The following is a 17,511-nucleotide window of genomic DNA, read 5'->3' as shown; positions in this document are numbered from 1 at the left end:
AGGATTGTTATTTTATCAAAGGAAAACATTAAAAGAATATTTATCACACAAAGATGAAGGGCTTTTTTAGAAAATGACAACAACAAAACCAAATCAAACACCCAGCTGGTCCAGGTTAGGGTGTTCGTATGGTGACGACAGGAGAGGGTCAGGAGGAGGAGGGAGACTCGGGCAGCCTCACTGAGGGGCTGGGGTGTGACTTCTTTCGTTCCCCACTGTGGCCGGCAGCCGGAGCTGCTGGACCTGTACACGGTGAACCTGCACCGCATCGAGAAGGACGTGCAGAGGTGCGACCGCAACTACTGGTACTTCACGCCCGCCAACCTGGAGAAGCTGCGCAACGTCATGTGCAGGTGGCTGGCGCGGGGCAGGGCTGCGTCTGTGGGGTCTGGTGGGGATGGCAGAGTGGGGTCTGTGGGGATGGCAGAGTGTGGGCTCCGGGGACCTCATTCCAGCCCACAGTAATGACAGTAACAGGACGTTACTTACTATATACACCAGACTCTATCCTGAGCCCTTTACTGACTTCGTCTCACTTAATCCTCACAACAGGCCTATGAGATAAGCAGTAGCCCCTTTTATAGGTCAGGAAATGGAGGTTCAGAGGGATACCCCGTTGCTCAGAGTTTCTCCAGCTGGGCAGTGGCTGAGCGGGAACCCATCCTCCCATTATTCGGGCTCTAGAATCTGTGCTTTATCTCATTAAGCCAGGATCTGGAGCTGCTTATTACTTTTCATTAAAATTTACTTTTATTCAGAAAAATATGGAAGTAACCCATGCTCATGAAAAGCCTAAGTCAGCCTAGGAAGCCAGAAGGGCATAGGTATAAAGAGAAACTTCTTCCACGTTCAGTCATCAATTCCGCGCGCCCAGAAGAAGTAACTGCTGCTAATACATTAGGGCCATTCCTCCAAAGCTCTATATAACATACAACATATGGTATATTATGTGATATATAATAGCGTGCATGTTTTAAAGTTTAAAACCTTATACTACGAACTGTTTCTCTACAACTTGCTTTGTATATTCGGTAATACACCCTGGCTTCTTTCCAGGCTGCCCTGACTTGGGTTTGCAAACTACCGCTATGGCCGTGGGCCAGTTTCAGCCATGACTTGTTTCTGTACATAAAGCTTTAGTAGAACCCAGCCATGCCTGTTTGTTTACATATGTCTATGGTAGCTTCTGTCGAGCTGAGTAGTTGAGACAGAAGATATGGCCTCAAAGCTGAAGTGATTGTTATCCTGACCTCTCAGAAGAGCTTTACTAACCCCTGCTCTAATTCAGTCTTACTAATAAACAAGCACTACCACTTAACTATCCTTGCTTACCATCCCCCAAGCAATCACTGCCTCTCAAAACTTAGTTTAGGAGATACAAATACAATCAGCTTCAATGTAACATACTAGTGTTACATTGAAATGAAAAAGTGTTGGTGGAGAAGGAAGGATAGGCTGATTGTTGCCTGGTTATGGCATTGGGAAAAATCACGGAAGGCCCCACAGAGGTGGTGACAATCGAGAAGGCCTTTGACAAAATTAGGAGAAACTGAAGAAACCATTTGGCCTGCAGGTTAGAAGCTTATACTGTGGGGTGAGGTTGCCTGGGTTTGAATCCTGCCCCTGTCATTTGTTAGCCGTGTGCCTCTGTGCATGTCACTTACCTCTCTGCGCCTGTCTCCATCTGTGAAGTGGGATAATAACAGTTCCTTTTTTGTATGATTATTTTGAAAATTAAATGATGCAATATATGTATAGTGGGCTGAGTAAATAGTAAATGCTCAGTAAATATTGGCCATGATTATTAAGGGGCAGATGCAAATTCCAGACCAAGGGAGCTTTGTGTGTACAAGTTAAATACCTGCGTGTGGCCAGAGAGGAAGTGCTAGGAATGATGGGCGAGGCTGTGAACATGGGTTGGGAAGAGACTATAAATGCCTTGTACCCCCAGTTAAGGAGTTTGGACATCATCCTGTCACACAGTGGAAGACTGAGGGATTTTGAGCATGCAGTGACCTCCTTGAGCTGGACTTGAGGAAGGTCATCCTGGTGGCTGAGCATGTGATGTTTGCAGAGTGAGACTAGGGATGGGGACGCAGGCAGCAGGTTGGGGGAGTGGTGCGGGAGGGAGGAGGGGCTGCAGCAGAGGCGGTGAGGAAGAGCGGGTTGGAGGCAGGTTGCGGTGTCTGCACTGAGCCCGGTGTCTCTCTCGTAGCTTCATCTGGCAGCACATTGAGATCGGCTACGTCCAGGGCATGTGTGACCTCCTGGCCCCACTGCTGGTCATCCTGGATGACGGTGAGTGTGTTCTTCCTACAGTCTCTTCCTACTGCAAAGGACGGAGGTGAACTTCACCGTGTGTTTGTACAGGTGCTCAAAACACTGTCTGGTGAACACATCAAGGTCCTCATAAAATTAAAAGTCCTCTTTTTCCATGATGGCCAGTCATTCATGCCAAGTGCCCACCACCCAACCAGGCCTTTGCTAGCCACTGATTTGTACAAACATGCAAGAGAACAAAGAAGAACCCAGACCCAGATGGCTTCCCTGGTGAACTCTACCAAACCCTTAAAGAAGAGTTAATAACAACCCTTTCCAAAAATGGAGTAAGAGAGAACACGTCCCAATTCATTCTATGAGTCCACTTCTTATATGAGGACCCATTGGTGCCCTGATACCAATACCAGACAGACATCACAAGAAAAGAAAACTACAGACCAGTATCCTTTATGAATATAAAGGCAAAAATCCTTAACAAAATATTAGCAAACTAAATCCAGCAAGATATAAAAAGGATTATATACCATGACCAAATGGGATTTATTCTCAGGAATGCAAGCCTGGCTCACTGGTTTGAAAATCAATTATTGTAATTCACCATATTAATAGAATAAAAGACCAAAAAAACACACGGTCATCTCAACTGACAAAGAAATGGCATTTGGCAAAATTCAATACCCTTTCATGATAAAAACACTCAACAAGCTAGAAATAGAAGGAAAATTCTTTAACATGGAAGAAAGTACATATGAAAAACCTACAGTTAGTTCACACTCAAAAACAGACGGAAGACTGCTTTCCCCCTAAGATCAGGAATAAAACAAAGATGTTCTCTTTTGTCACTAACGGTTCTAATAAGGCCAGATATGGAGGAAAAAGACATTAAAAAGTAAAACCATCTCTATGCAGAAGACACGATCTTGCCTATAGAAAAATCCTAAGAAATCATCAAAGTACATTAGAACTAATAAACAAGTTCAGCAAGGTTGTGGGATACAAGATCTCTATACAAAAGTCAGTTGTATTTCTATACAATTGGAATGAACAGTTCAAAAATAAAATTAAAAGAATTCCATTTGCAATAGCATCTAAAGGAAGAAAATACGTGTGAATAAATTTAAGAAGTGGATGGTTTGTAATTCAAAAACTAAAAACCATATTGAAAGAAATTAAAGATCTAAATAAATGTCAAGATCTCATGTTCATGGATCAGAAGACCTGTTACTCGCTGTTAAATTGGCAATACTCTCCCAGTCTATGCAATGTCTATAAAAACCCCAGCTGCCTTTTTTTTTTTTTTGCAAAAATTGACAAGCTGACCCTAAAATGCATACAGAAATTCAAGAATAGTGAAATCAATTTTGAAAAGAGGACACACACTGTGCAATTTCAAAACCTACCACAACATTACAGTAATCCAGACGGCATGGTACTTCCACAGTGAGGGACATGTGGGTCAATGGAAGAGAACTGAGAGTATGGAAAGCAGCCCGCACACTTGTGGTCATTTGATTTTGACAATGTGCCAAGACATTTCAACTCAGTGCGGAAAGAATGTCTTCAACATGTGATACTGAAAGAACTGGATGTCCACACACAAAAGATTGAAGCTGGATCCTACCCCACCCTGTGCACAAAAATACTCGCTCCAAATGAATCATAAACCTAAATGGACAAGTTAAAACTATATACTTATTAGAAGAAAACATAGGCGTTAATCGTTGCGACCTTGAATGAGACCGTGGTTTCTTAGATATGACACCAAAAAGATAAAGCAACAAAATGAAAAATAGAGAAATTGGACTTCTATCAAAATTTAAAACTTCTGTGCTTCAAAGGACATCATCAGGAAATGAAGAGAGCCCAAAGAATAGAAGAAAATATGTGCAAATCATGTATACAATAAGGGGCTTGTATCCAAAACATATAAAGAACTCTTACAGTTCAACAATAAAATGATAACCCAATTAAAATGGGCAGAGGATTTGAATAGACATTTCTCAATAAACTAGATGTACACAGGAATAGTAAGCATGTGAAAAGATGCTCTAATTCTCATCAGTAGGGAAATATGACCCAGACCATGAGGTCCACGTCACACCCTCAGATGGCGAGAATAGAAACAATGTAGCGCAGTGTTGGAGAGGCTGTGGAGAAAGCGGAGCCCTGGCATTGCTACTGGGACTGTACAGTGGTTCAGCCACTTTGCAAACAGCCAGGCAGTTCGTCGCAATGTTGAACACTGAGTTACCCTATGACCTAGCAATGCCATTCATAGGTATGTCCCCAAAACATGTGTTCATACAGACTTGTAGGTGAATGTGAAAGAAGCCAGTCACAAAGACCACGTAGAGTATGATTCACTTACACGAAATGCCCAGAACAGGTAAGTCTGTAGAGACAGAAACAGACGGGCTGACACGCAGTGGCGCAGAGGGATGACCGCGCATGTGCACAGGGTATCTTTTGGAAGGACAAACGTTCTGAAACGAGTGCTGATGGTTACACAGCGAGAGTGTGCTAAAACCACCGAGTTGTCCATTTAATAGGGAAATGTATGGTGTGCAAACCTCAAAAAGGCTGTGAAAAACAGAGACTGTAACTCCCCACTCTTCAGACGTGGACGTTGCATAGTGACTTCCTTCCAGGAGTTCAGTGTGGAAGGGGCGGAGTGACAGAGACTCACTGTGAGTGGGGAAGGCCAGCTGACCGAGGTCTCCATTAGCTGTCACGCACGCTGCCGGCTCTGCCCTTTGATGTGCGTGACTGGAATGGCACGTGGCCTGGTGGTCTTTCCCCCGGTAGCCCAGAATCCCAGGCTTGTCATGACAAAAACATCAGACAGGTTCCAGTGGGAGGCATTCCATAGAACACCTGACCAGTACTCTTCAAAACTGCCAAGGTCGCCCTGGCCGGTTTGGCTCAGCCATTAGAGTGTCCGCCTGTGGTCCGGAGAGGCCCGGGTTCGGTTCCCGCTACGGGCATGTACCTCGGTTGCAGTTTGTCCCCGGCCCTGGTTGGTCGTGCGGGTGGCAGCCACTCGATGTGTCCCTTTCACATCGATGTTTCCTTCTCTCTCTCTTCCTCTCTCTCCCTCCCACTCTGTCTGTACAAAAAATGGAAAAATGTCCTCGAATGAGGATTAAAAAAAAACAAAAAACAAAAACTGCCAAGGTCATCAGAAGCCAGGAAAGCCAGGGCGTCTCGCATAGTCAGGTGGGACCTCAGGAGACATGACAACTCTGTGTAATGTGTCACCCCGGCTGGGCTCTTGGAACAGTTAAGGGGCATTAATTAAACACACATACACACACAAATTATGGACTTTAGTTAATATATTATCAGTGGGCCATCAATGATAACAAATGTACCATTCTTATATAAGACATTAGTGTTAGGGGAAACTGGGTGTGTGGGGCCTATGGAAATTCTCTCTAGTCTGTTCTCAATTGTTCTGTAAATCCAAACTGTTCTAAAAAATAGTCTTTTGAAAAATGAATGAGATCCTACTGTCCCTTGGGAAATCTTCTCATAACTTTCCCCAACATTACTGGGTGTTAAGAGAAAAAAGGTACCCTTTTCAAATACATTTCTAAAACACTGGGTTAAACAATATGGAACAGATTTCTTTCTTCTTTTTTTTTAAATTGATTTTAGAGAGAGGAAGGGAGAGGGAGAGAGAGATGGAAACATGGATGAGAGAGAACATCGATTGGCTGCCTCCTGCATGCCCCCCCACTGAGGATCGGGCCCACAACCTGGGCATGTGCCCTGACCGGGAATCGAACCAGTGACCTCTTGGTGCATGGGTCGACGCTCAACCACTGAGCCACACCGGCCGGGCTGGAACAGATTTCTTTATTGCAGGACTTCTCAGAACTGCTTCTTAATATGTGTGACTCTCAAAGCAGCTTTTCTTGACGTCATTTCACGTTGAGACCTCTGGCTGCGCGGGCAGTGAGCGGTATCTCCTGTGTTCTCTCCCTAGAGGCCCTCGCCTTCAGCTGCTTCACGGAGCTCATGAAGAGAATGAACCAGAACTTCCCCCATGGCGGTGCCATGGACACACACTTTGCCAACATGAGGTCACTAATCCAGGTAGGATTCAGTCCTGTTCCACAGTGTAACTTGTTCCAACTCAACCCAACGGACCCCAGGTCGAGATAATAGTCACGCCTAGTTTAACTCAACTCAGTCCTGCCTAACTCAGTCCAGTTCAACTCAACTCAACCAGCTAAGTTAAACTCAGAAAACTCAGTTCCGCTCAACCGTACCAGTTCGCACAGTTCTACCGGATTCATTCTCACTGAGCACTTACTCAGTCAGACTGTGACCACACAGTGGAGGAGACGTGGCCCCCGCCTTACAGGGTGTCTGGTTGCATTGGGCCGTCTCCTCAAAGTGACGTTTGGGTATGTTTTGTGAGTGTGTGCATGGGCGCACACGCACAGCGTTACAGAGATGTCGTTCACATGCCATAAGATGTTCCCTTTTTAAATGGACGATTCAGTCATCTCTAGAATATTCACAGTTGAGAAGCCATCATCACAAACTAATTTCTGAACGTTTTCATCCTCCCAGAAGGCAACTCCATACCCAGTAACATTAGTTCCTCTCCCCGGCCCCTGGCTGCCATAAGTCTACTTGGTCTGACGGTTGTATCTGTTCTGGACAGTCGAGTAAATGGAACGAGACATCCTGTTGCTGTTTGTCAGGCTTTCCTTCGGGCCCGTCCTCACGGACCAGCCATGCCGTAGCATGGAGCAGCGCGTCCTTCCGTTGCCGGGCGACGCGGCACTGGGTGGACGCGCCGGTTTTGTTTCTCCAGTCATCTGCTGGACGTCTGGGTGGTTTCCGCTTTCTGGCTGTTGTGAACAGTGTTGTGTGTTCATGTACAAGTTTCCGTGGGGGTCTGTCTCGAAGTGGAGTGGCAGCCACACCGCCCTCCATCCCTCCCAGCAGCGCCCCAGGATTCCCGTTGCCCTACGTCCTTGGCAGCACTCTGCTGTCTGTCATTTTATCACAGTCATGCCGGTGGGTGTGAAGTGGCATCTCATTATGGTTTTGATTTGCATTTTTTCAATGACTCAAGACACTGAGGATTTCTCATGTGCTCATGGGTCATTTGCGTGTCCGTTTTGGAGACACGACTGAGTTGGGCGGAGCTAGGTTGATTCCCACTTCGAATCATTTGCTCGTTTTTCACTCTGCCTGATGGGTAAGGGCTGGCTGGTGCCCGTACGAGGAAGGACCCTCGCTTCCTCACCGCCCACCTCCCTCCCCTGGCAGATCCTGGACTCGGAGCTCTTCGAGCTGATGCACCAGAACGGGGACTACACTCACTTCTACTTCTGCTACCGCTGGTTCCTGCTGGACTTCAAGCGAGGTACGGGCTCCGCGACAGAGCCAGGGGGGACCGCAGAGCGAAGCCAGTGGTGGAGCAGCACCCGCTTGCTGAGTTCTGATACGGGTTCACCCACCTTATCTCGCAGTGACACCATGCAGTAGGTATCGGTACAGTCCCCATTGTACAGGTGAGGAAGCTGAGGCTGAGAACAATCGAATTCAGAGCGAGGAGGAACAGAGCCAGGATCCAGCCCCCTCTGCCAACCTCCCAAGGCCAGTTCCCTCCCACTCTGTCACGCTGCTTGTCAGGAATGGAGGACTCTGGAGCCCGCGGACACGTTTCACGTGGGCCTTAGAGATGACGCATACACAGCATGTTGCTACTGCGCAAATTTGGGGTGATGCTAAGAATACTGTCTAACACGTGGAGGTGTTCATTAAGAGCTGAGCCACGTCTGTGTGTTATCCTGGTAGTCTACTGCTGTCAGCAGCGCCCCATTTAGAGATGAGGAAAGAGAGTAACTAGCCCAGGGTCACCTTGCTAGTAAGTGATGGAGCAGGGGTTCAGACTGAGACTATTGGACATAGAAAGTCTTGCTCTTAACCATGACTCTATTCTATCCCTTCACTAGGCCCAGAGGCAGCAGCCGGCTCTGTGTTCCGGGGGAAGGGGAGATTCCCCCATGGGTGCTAACGGAGGTGGAGGATACAGGGAGAGAGGGGGACACTGGACAAGGGGCAGAGCAGGGTCAGGTCGGTGTCAGTGAAACCTGCACATGCTCAGTCCCTCCACTAGCAGAGTGTCAGAGCTGGAAACTTACAACACACCTTTTTTGCTCAGCCTATTCTGCAGATGGGGAGACTGAAGCTCCTGACGGTCAGATGACAGTCCAGGTCTCCCAGCGCCTGGCCTGAGCTCTGCCCGCTGCTCCAGGACAGAGGCCCAGAGCACAGCTGGCCTGGGATTGTCCCAGAGGCGGCAGCACCATGAGCTCTGTGGCTGACTCTGTCCTCATGTGTGCGCGTGTTGCTGTCTCGGCAGAACTCGTATATGACGATGTCTTCTCTGTCTGGGAGACCATCTGGGCGGCCAAGCACGTCTCATCCACCCACTACGTCCTGTTCATCGCGCTGGCCCTGGTGGAGGTCTACCGTGACATCATCTTGGAGAACAACATGGATTTCACGGACATCATCAAATTCTTCAATGGTACCCCCATGCCCAGGGTCTCAGCTGAGGAGTGTGGGCTTCCAGAGGCCCCTTCCTGGGCCCTCAGGCGGGATGGAGGTTTCCCGAGATTGACATACAGCGAAGGGGATGGAGGGGGTTCTGCCCACTCCTTGGGTCTCTTCCCAGTGGATGAGTTGACATATTGTAATGCTGAGGGTGCGTTTTTCTCAGGGATGTGGCAGGAGGGGCAGGGTGGCCCTGGCCAGTTTGGCTCAGCGGTTAGAGCATCGGCCTGAGGACCAGTGGTCATGGGTTCGATTCTGGTCAAGAGCATGTAATTCGGCTGTGGTTCGTCTCCGGCCCTGGTCAGGGTCCTGTGGGAGGCAGCCAGTTGATGTGTCCCTCTCACATTGATGTTTCTTTCAGTCTCCCTGTCTCACACTCTGAAGATAAATGGAAAAATATCCTCGGGTGGGGATTTAAAAAAACAAAACAAAAACGAAGGAGCATGGGTGTTAAAATCAAGCCCCGGGCAAACCCTGGCTCTGCCATTAGCTGCGTCAGTGGCAGGTCACCCCCCTCTCTGAGCGCCGGCGTGCTCGCTGCGGGATGGGCGACAGTCTGCTTCAGAGGGTCGCTGTGTGGAGGCCGGCAGGGCGTGGCCGAGGAGCCAGATGAGGGGTGCACTCTGATCCCAGCTCTGCCTCTCGGCAGCTGGGGGGACATGTCTCTCATGTCTCTAGGATTCAGATCTTGGGGGACGAAAGTTGCCCCAGGGCGTCAAGCACAGAGATGTCAGGAGAATTAGGTGAGAGGTGAATACAGCCCTCCTGTGATACCTGGCCCGGACGAGGGCCCCCAGGCAGGAAGCTGTTGTTACTATTACTACTGTTTATGATGTTTTTTTAAACTAGAGATGGTTTTGGAAAAAGCCATCTGTGACCTTCCCTTGGAAACATTATTGTTTTAATAAGTTTTTTAATTTTAGAATCATTATAAATTTACAGAACTAAGTTTCAAAGATATATAAAGTGTTCCTAATACCCTTCGCCCAGCTGCCCCTGATGCTCATGTCTCTGGGATTCAGATCTTGGGGGACAAAAGTTGCCCCGAGGCCTCAAGCACAGAGATGTCAGGAGAATTAGGTGAGAGGTGATTACGGCCTGTCCTGTGATACCTGGCCCGTACGAGTACTAACAGGTGTGTGCAGGGTGGGACGCGGCCCACCTCCTCGAACCTCGGAATCGGTGGGACATCACGCCTCGGTTCCCGTGCCAGGTGACTTTCACATGCTGCTTGCTCCGGGTCACAGCGCGGCCGTGCAGAGCTCGAAGTCACCCTAGGAGCTCAGTGTAGCTGTGAACTCACTCGTGCTAGCGCTCCACACCTGCGGGGCACTCCGGGGTTTCCTCAGCATTTTTCTGAGTTCACAGTCGTGCTCGGAGGTGCCTGTGCACCCAGTTTGGGTACCCTGGTCTTACTGCCTCTTTCCTCTACTAAGTGACTTCTTTATGATGTATGTCTGAGTTCACGATATTCTGCCTTCAAGGTCTGAGCATTTTGTGTGCTCTTGATAAAATTGTTTGCTCTCTGTCCTCCTCTCCCACCTGTTGCTTCCTTCCCTTCATTCTCCTGAGCACCTACTGTGTGCCCTCTTGGCTTCCTGAAAAGCTCTCAGGCATTGTATTTGCAGGAAGGGGGTGGGAAGACCTAACATTTTTAAGCACACACTGAACCAACAGCATCTCGTTTGCTCTCACAGTTACAGTCCCATTTTACAGATGAGGAAACTGAGGCCCAGAGGTGCCGGCCTTGCTTCCAGAGCCCCTCTGGGGATGAAGCTGGATGACAATGAGGGAATGCCCCAGAGACCCCTGCGTGCTGGGGGTGTGTCCGAGGATGGACACGCGGCTCATGAGAGGTTGCCTTGTGCTCTTTCAGAAATGGCCGAGCGACACAACACCAAGCAGATCCTGAAGCTGGCCCGGGACCTCGTGTACAAGGTGCAGACTCTGATCGAGAACAAGTGAGGGCCGCCGCGTCCAGGCTGCCGCAGCAGAGCCGCCGCCTGCCTGTCCTGCCCTTTCCCTCCCGGCGCCCGGGAGCCAGGTCTTCGTGTTCGTTCGTGGACATGGACTTCTGTGCAGAGACTGCCCGACTGCGGCCGCCGGGCAGGTGGGGTCGAGGGGTTGCCCCTTGAGTTCAGCCTTACGTTTTCCTGTTTGACCAAAGATTGCCCGTGTCTGGGATTGTCCTTTGCGGCAGTTGGTGGTGGACGGAGGGAACTTCCTGGTTCGGGGCCTCGAGACTGGCCCCTCTCCCTTCTCTCCCCACCCCTCCACACCATCCTTCAGGGGAGACTCGGGCGGGGTTGTTCTGGACTTCGGAGTAGGAGAGGTCTGTGGGCTCCTCGCACCTGCGGGGCCTTCGGAGAGGTTGCGGAGCAGGGCTGGAGCCGGGTGGCGCAGGGTCTCTGCACTCGGCACTGCTCGCGTTTGGGCTGCGGCCTTTGCGGGGCATCCTGTGCTTTGTAGGATGTCGAGCAGCATCCCTCTACCTGCCAGGAGCCAGTAGTACCCTCACCCCCACCCCAGCTGTGACAGCCCACGTGTCCCCGTTGAGACCCATGGGGTAGAGGAGGGGCTGCAGTGTATCTCCCACCGGCTCTCTCTGCCCGAGCCACCTGGTCCTGGCTCCCTCCCATTTAGAAAAGGCGAACGGGAGGCCTGCACACCTCTCCCCTTGACTTTGGGATTGCGTTGGTTGTGTTATCTCGTTTTTCTCCTCTGCCTGACTCCGGGAGGGACTCCTTTTCCAGGAGGGTATCTTCCTGCAGGGCGGTGGAATCTGAGAAGTGTCTGCAGGTGTGAGACAGTCCCAGGCTCTTCTGGGATTTGCCCAGAGCCCCGCCTGGGGTAGGGCAGGATCCTCGGCCCCTCCCGCTCCCCCTAGGAAAGCCTGCCTCTCCTTCCACACATCTGGTCTGGTGCTGCAGGAGCGTGGAACGTGTGTGTGGGTGAAGCCACGTGGTCAGGGAGGCCAGCTTTTCCCCAAGTGCCCTTGCTCACTCAGGACAAAGGAGGAGGGAGACGGAGGTCAGCCAGGGTAGGTGTGTGTGACTTGCAGGGCGGCTGGGTCTAGAAGTGATTCCTGCTGTGTCGTCTTAGAAAGGGCCACCCATCCTCACACAGGTCCCTCACACAGGTCCCACTGGCCTCGGGAAAGCAGTCCGCGGCCTCTGTTCTGAGGATCCGGAACACAGCCGGGGGACTGTCCTAAGAATGGCAGATAGGTTTCAGAGAGGGCAGGGGACACATCAAGCACACTGAAGCGCTCAGGCAGAGGGTGCACTAGTCTGCCCACCCCACCCGAGCCAGCTGGGCCCGGGGATCCCAGCCTCATGCTGGGGAAGCCCTTCCCTCGGCCCAGCTCCTTCCAGTGCACCTGAGTCCCACCTCCCCAACGGGCCTGTGGGCAGAGAGGACAAGGCCCAGACGGCCCTTGTTTCCAAAGAGCGTGCATCTCCTCATGCCGATCCCCCAGCTTCCCGAGATGGGAGACAGTGTGCAAAAGTCCCCTCCGGAGAAAAGTGAATGTTGCCACAGAGCTGTTCATCACAGGGGACACTGTCAGCAGGCCCCAGGCCCCAGGCCCTCTGATTGTTATTTATTTTTGACAACTAGTCACAGCACAAGATTTCTCCTCGCCTTCTCTCGTGTTCCCGAGAACGTCCGTGGCTGTGGTTCGGAACAACTGCTATTTGTTCAGCTCTCTGTGCTATTCAGGTCTCCGTGTGTCGCGTGTGTCCTCGTGTCCCAGACTCGAGTGTGTGGGAGTCATTCTGTCTGTGGGGTGTCCTCCTTTTCTCAGTGTTACCAGCATATCTTGTAACTGTTTACTGAAGAGTTGTGTCTATATAGAGAGAAAAATATATATAAACAGAGAAATGTGTGAATCCGGGGTGTTTTTGTTTCTGTGTCTAAGGGAATTTTTTTTTAATTTGAAAGAAGGAAGCGTTTGTTTCCGAAGCCTCTGCCCTCCCGCTGCAGGGGCTCACGCCCAGATGGGGACAGACGCCCACCCAGCTGCCTGGTCTTTCCCGCCGGTCAAGGCAGGCCCCTCACTTTGTATCTCAGCTGTTCCCATAGGTGATGCTGTGTAACAGACCACCCCGAATCTAGTGGCTTGAAATAGACCTTTATTTAGCTTGTGATTCTGTGGGTCAGCAACATGGGCCGTGTACAGCTGGGAGGTCCCTCTGGTCTCGGCAGGACTTGTGTCTGTGATCAGCTGACCGCCAGCTGGGCAGCGGCCTCTGGCTGGCTGGCTGCTGGGGGGCTGTGGGGGGCTGGGCCGGGTCTCTTGTCCTCCAGCAGGCTGGCTCAGGCTTGTCTGCAGGCCCTGAGGGCAGTTTCCAGGACAGCGAGCAGAAGTGCGCAGGCGCTTGAGACCTAGGCTTGGAACTGGCATTAGTCACTTCTCCCACATCCTCTTGGTCAGAGTAAGTCACACAGCCGAGCTCAGAGGCAGAGGATGGGGAACAGGCTCCACTTCATGGACGGCTTTGGAAAATGACGTAGAAAGGGGTGTGGATACAGGCGGGGAAATCACTGGGCCATTTCGCAAACAGTGTACCATGTACCCCAAGATCCATGCACAAGGGGGGTCCCCAGATAGGGGTGATTTCCTGGTTGTGACCTCAGTTTCCCTGAGTTCCCGTCATACCCGGAGGAGGTAGGCAATGTTTCACACACTTCCCGTTTCACAGAAGGAGACACAGGCCCAGAGCGGTGACGTGGCTGCCTGAGGTCACAAGGAAGCCGCAGAGGTGGGGTCTGAACCTGGGTATGTGGTGACGTCATAGAGCTGTGATGGGGGCTCTTTTGGCTCCTCCTGAGAAATTTTTATTTGCCCATTTCTGGCATAAGGATGATTTTCTCAGTGTCGCTGGAGAAGCGGACGGTCCTCCCCGGGGCTTTGGTCGTGTGGGGCCCTCTGATCACCAGCAGCAGGCTGGCCAGGCCTGTGGTGAGGATGGCGGTCACGTAGCCCCAGCCTAGCTGGCACTGTCCGCTGCGGTACACAGAGGGGGCCCCGCAGGCCTCCTTGGCGAATGGGGAGGCCAGGCCGGCCGGGAAGACCAGCAGGCCCGCAGCGGTGGTGATGACTGGAGACAGCAACAAGGAAAACCAGTAGGCAGGTCAGAGGGCTCTGGCTAACCGTCCATCCCGGGACCCACTCTCTCACCCTCTTCCCCACCATCCATCCATTCGTTCTTATCACCAGCCTTTCTCTCCTTAAAAGTTGTGTTTATTCAAGTATAGTTGCCATTCAGTATTATATTAGTTTCAGGTGTACAGCATAGGGATTTGACATTTATGTATCTTACAGTGTGATCACAGTAGTCTGGTAGCCATCTGTCACCATGCCAAGTTAATGTCGTAATAACTCATCTTGCCTTTTATCCACTCAACTACCCTGCACCCATTTGTCCATCTACTACTCATCCATCCATTCAACCATATTCTGAGCTGCTCCCCTCTTCCATTCATATTCCAGTCTACCCATTTTCCTTATCCATTCATACACGAATAGATCCATCGTCCACTTACAGTTTATCCACCCACTCACCCACCCACTCATTCATTCACTCACCAGTCCACCCACTCATTCATCGGGACTGGCAGGTGCCGTGGCGGGCACTGATGATACTAGGAATTGGGCCGGCACCTCCTTACCTTAGACACCCCCCGTGCAGGAGAATCAGGTGAACCCTCGGCCTCCCTGGCTGCTCCTGGGCCAAACTGGCCTTGCCATTCCCTGCACATGCCCTGCTCTCGTCTCCATGCCTTTGCCCTGGTGATCCCACTCCCTGAAATGCCTTCCACATTTGCCTAACTCCCACCTGTCCTTCCAGACTCAGCTCAAGTAACACCTCCTCCAGGAAGCCTTCCTTACCATCCACCCGCCTGGAACTTTTCCTTGCACCCTGCGCGTATCCCTATTGTGTCAAATATCTGTTTGAGTTATAAATGCCTGATGTCCCCCGTCCCCACTAGCCACTGTGCAAGCCTAGGACAAGGACTGAATCTACAGTCATTGAGTCACCCAACACATAGCATCTATCATGTGCAAAGCACTGTGCTAGGTGCTGGTGATGTCGAGAGGGCTATATTCTTGCCCTCATGGAGCTGATGTTCTAGTGGAGAGAGACAAGAATCAGGAAAGCAGGTAAGAGGTTTGCGGTCGTAAGTGCTGTGCAAAGCATAAAGCCAGATAAGAAGGAGAATCTAGGGAGAGGGGAGCTCCTACCTCGAGGCCGTGGAGGACCTCACGGGGACAGTGCTATGTGAGCAGAGCCATCAGTGACACAGGGAAGAGGAGTGCAGACCTGAGAACAGAGACTTCCAGCCGCAGGAGCAGCAGAAAGCAGGCCAGGGTGGCCTGGGGCACGTTGAGCCTCGCAGAAGGCGTAGGAGGTGAGGTTGGTGAGAGAATGGGGGTTGACCAGGTGGAGCCTCATAGGCCACCATAAGGAGTTTGGACTTTGTGACAGTCAGTGAAGGGTGGGTAAACCTACCTGAGTGGCAGGGTCTGATGTCAGTTTTAATAGGACCCATTTGGCCAGTGTGTGGCAAACAGAGTCTAAGGGGCAAAGGTGGCAGCAGAGGGACCCGTGAGGTGGTTCTGATGCCGGTGAGAATGGTGGATAATTAACTGGGTGATGATTGCCACCAAAGCCTGGGCCAGATCATCCGGAGACCAGGGGTGAATAGAAAGAAGCAACCCTTCAGGCCAGATGCAAGCCTGCAGTCGCACAGCTTAGCAAATGGAACACGGGCTAGATTTCAGCACCTGTCCGCCCTCAGCTGGGCACCCTCGTGCAGTGTGCAGCCTGCCCGGCTGTGTGTGGTGGTCCGGGGAAAGATGATGCAGAGTGGATGGTAAGACAAATAAAAGGGAGAGACTGTTAGGACTGGCCCTAGCTGAGGGCAGGAGAGGGTGACGTTAAGGATATCCCCCCTCCCTTCTGGCTTGCTGAAGGACCAGGAACAGTCTACAATCAGTCCTAGGGTTTATCTCCAAGATTTGAGCCAGGAGGCCCGCCTCTGCTCACAGGTGTTTTTCTTTCATTCATCATTCATTCATTCCACAAACCCGTCTGCGATGCTAACAGTGCGACAGTGGGTTTACCTGCAGCTGCCTGCACCCCCGGCATTTTGCCACTGCCCCTCCTTGGGCACAGCTGTTTGGGGGCCAGGACCCAGGCCAGGAGGAGAAGAGCATTAACGGCCAACAGGAGCCAGCCTCCAAGGAGAAGTGCAGCGGAGACCTACCAGGAGGACAGAGGGGAGGATGCCGACTGCTGTTCTCACGTCATCCTACATGTAAACAAACTGAGGTCCCAGAGGTAGTCATTTGCCTTGGGGCACGTGGCTCATTAAGTAGTAGACCCAGGACTAAGACCTAGATCTACAATCACCATACCCTGTCTATACCGACCACCTGCTACATGGCGGGATCTCCAGGGGCACCTTTGTAGTTGCCAGTTTTGAAGGTGGTAAAATATCCCTTAGAGGTACTGGATTGGGGGTCCTGACCCATTGTCCCCGCTGTTGAATTGGGTACTGTGCATCATGACAGACTTCAACACCTTAGCTGTGGTTGTCCAACCCAGCAGTGCGGAGCCGGTGGCCAGGTGTGTGCTGGTGTGTACACTGCACAACTCTTAGGAGCTGCGTGGGGATCGTGATAGATTTGCATATTGATTACACAAAATCACCAGCAGGTGGCAGTATAGTATCCTGAAGAAGGGGCACCTTTTTTTACTGTGTACAAAGGTGCTACATGGGTTGACAGCTGCTTTTAGAGTCATCCTGGGTGTTTGCTAAAATGCAAAGAGCCAGACCCCACCCCACCTCTCCAGAGTCAGAGGCTCAGGTTGGAGGGGGGGGGTGCAGAACTTGGCTTTGTTTGGCTCTCGTGGGTTTGAGAGTCCCCCGAGGGCCCGGGTGAATTGATGAGCTGAGGACTCACCTTCCAGGCAGAGTCAGGAATATCATCCAGGGACCTGAAGATCCCACAGCTCTGGTTCCAGCTGTCACCTTGAGGCCAGGAGCAATAGGACAGGACACCGAAGGAGAAGGTGGGGGTCTGGAACCAGGCCGGGGAGAGGAGGCTGAAGGCCGAGAGGCAGGTCAGGGAGAGGAACAGAGCTGCCCACACGCTGCCCACCATCATGGAGTGTCAGTGACGCTGGGGGTCAATGAGCAAGGTTAGTGGTGGAGACCACCTGGGGCAAGAGAAATGGGGGCTTCAGAGGTGCCCCGCCCCAGCCAGGGATCTGGTCCTGTGTCAATGACCAGGTCATCAGCCTCCCTTCACCTTCATCATGCAGTGGAAGACGCTGAAAACTGGCATGGAAGGGGTTTGCCCCAACAGGTTCTGGAAGCAGAAACCCCAAATCTTAGAATAAGTGCTAGTGCTTAGACCTTAGAATAGTCCCACCCCACCTTGCATACCAGCATCACTGCTCCATGCAAGGTCCCTCTCGGTTCTGTCCGTTCGTTCGTTCATTCTGTGCCCACTGAGCCTTGTACTATCCAAGAGGGCTGCTTCTACCCAGAGGGGGCACCTTTTCTAAATCACAGAGATGCTGTTTCTAGCCACCAGCCCGCCCATCAACTCCTGCCAATCAATGACCATTTTACTCA

At 51.3% G+C, this 17,511-nt stretch overlaps 2 protein-coding genes across 2 annotated transcripts in view; one reads left to right on the top strand and one right to left on the bottom strand.

Moving 5' to 3' along the window:
* The window catches only part of SGSM1 (small G protein signaling modulator 1), a 62,119-nt gene extending 49,462 nt beyond the window's left edge, over window positions 1-12,657 (top strand). The window contains exons 20-25 of the mRNA XM_036277082.1: window positions 229-353; window positions 2,216-2,298; window positions 6,269-6,378; window positions 7,570-7,666; window positions 8,669-8,836; window positions 10,739-12,657. Coding sequence (XP_036132975.1) covers window positions 229-353; window positions 2,216-2,298; window positions 6,269-6,378; window positions 7,570-7,666; window positions 8,669-8,836; window positions 10,739-10,827 — 672 coding nt within the window. The 3' untranslated portion in view covers window positions 10,828-12,657. The remainder of the gene's footprint in view (window positions 1-228; window positions 354-2,215; window positions 2,299-6,268; window positions 6,379-7,569; window positions 7,667-8,668; window positions 8,837-10,738) is intronic.
* Window positions 12,658-13,701: 1,044 nt separating this feature from the next.
* Window positions 13,702-17,035, bottom strand: TMEM211 (transmembrane protein 211). Its single transcript, XM_036277289.1, has 3 exons — window positions 16,835-17,035; window positions 15,992-16,130; window positions 13,702-13,964 (listed from the first exon to the last, which is right to left on the bottom strand). Exons 1-3 carry the CDS (start codon window positions 17,033-17,035, stop codon window positions 13,702-13,704), a joined length of 603 nt encoding a protein of 200 aa, XP_036133182.1.
* Window positions 17,036-17,511: the final 476 nt, after the last annotated feature.

Source organism: Molossus molossus, unplaced genomic scaffold (genome assembly GCF_014108415.1).
Source record: "Molossus molossus isolate mMolMol1 unplaced genomic scaffold, mMolMol1.p scaffold_m16_p_22, whole genome shotgun sequence".
Taxonomy (NCBI): domain Eukaryota; kingdom Metazoa; phylum Chordata; class Mammalia; order Chiroptera; family Molossidae; genus Molossus; species Molossus molossus.
This window is presented reverse-complemented; position numbering and strand designations above follow the sequence as displayed.